The 332-nt window shown below is 41.6% G+C and overlaps 1 protein-coding gene across 1 annotated transcript in view; it reads left to right on the top strand.

Moving 5' to 3' along the window:
• The window catches only part of LOC105171582 (glucose and ribitol dehydrogenase homolog 1-like), a gene marked incomplete at its 5' end in the record, with an annotated part of 1,436 nt that continues 1,109 nt past the window's right edge, over positions 6-332 (top strand). Inside the window, 2 exons of the mRNA XM_011092742.2 lie at positions 6-53; positions 160-332. The exon at positions 160-332 is cut by the window's right edge and continues 240 nt beyond it. Of these exons, the coding sequence (XP_011091044.2) occupies positions 6-53; positions 160-332 (221 nt within the window). The remainder of the gene's footprint in view (positions 54-159) is intronic.

The raw sequence follows: 332 nt of genomic DNA, 5'->3' as shown, positions 1-332 counted from the left end.
ATCCAATCCCACGGTCCATAGACCCTGATTATCACCCCTCCAACAAGCTTCTTGTAATAACATCCTTTCTACCTATATAAAGTAATCTCAATCCGGTTCCCTGATCATATGAAGTTAGTTCTTGCATGATGTTAATAGTGGAGTTGTATCTTAATGCAGGGGAAGGTAGCTCTGATCACAGGAGGTGACTCCGGGATAGGAAGGGCTGTTTGCTATCTTTTTGCTAAAGAAGGTGCTGCTGTAGCTTTCACATATGTAAAGGATCAAGAAGAACAGGATGCACAGGATACCTTGCGGAAAATTAAAGAACTTAAGGCAACAGATGCAAAAGA

The sequence above is a fragment of the Sesamum indicum genome, linkage group LG10, assembly GCF_000512975.1.
Source record: "Sesamum indicum cultivar Zhongzhi No. 13 linkage group LG10, S_indicum_v1.0, whole genome shotgun sequence".
Lineage (NCBI taxonomy): Eukaryota > Viridiplantae > Streptophyta > Magnoliopsida > Lamiales > Pedaliaceae > Sesamum > Sesamum indicum.
The sequence above is the reverse complement of the archived record's forward strand: the minus strand, read 5'-3'. Positions and strand labels throughout refer to the sequence as shown.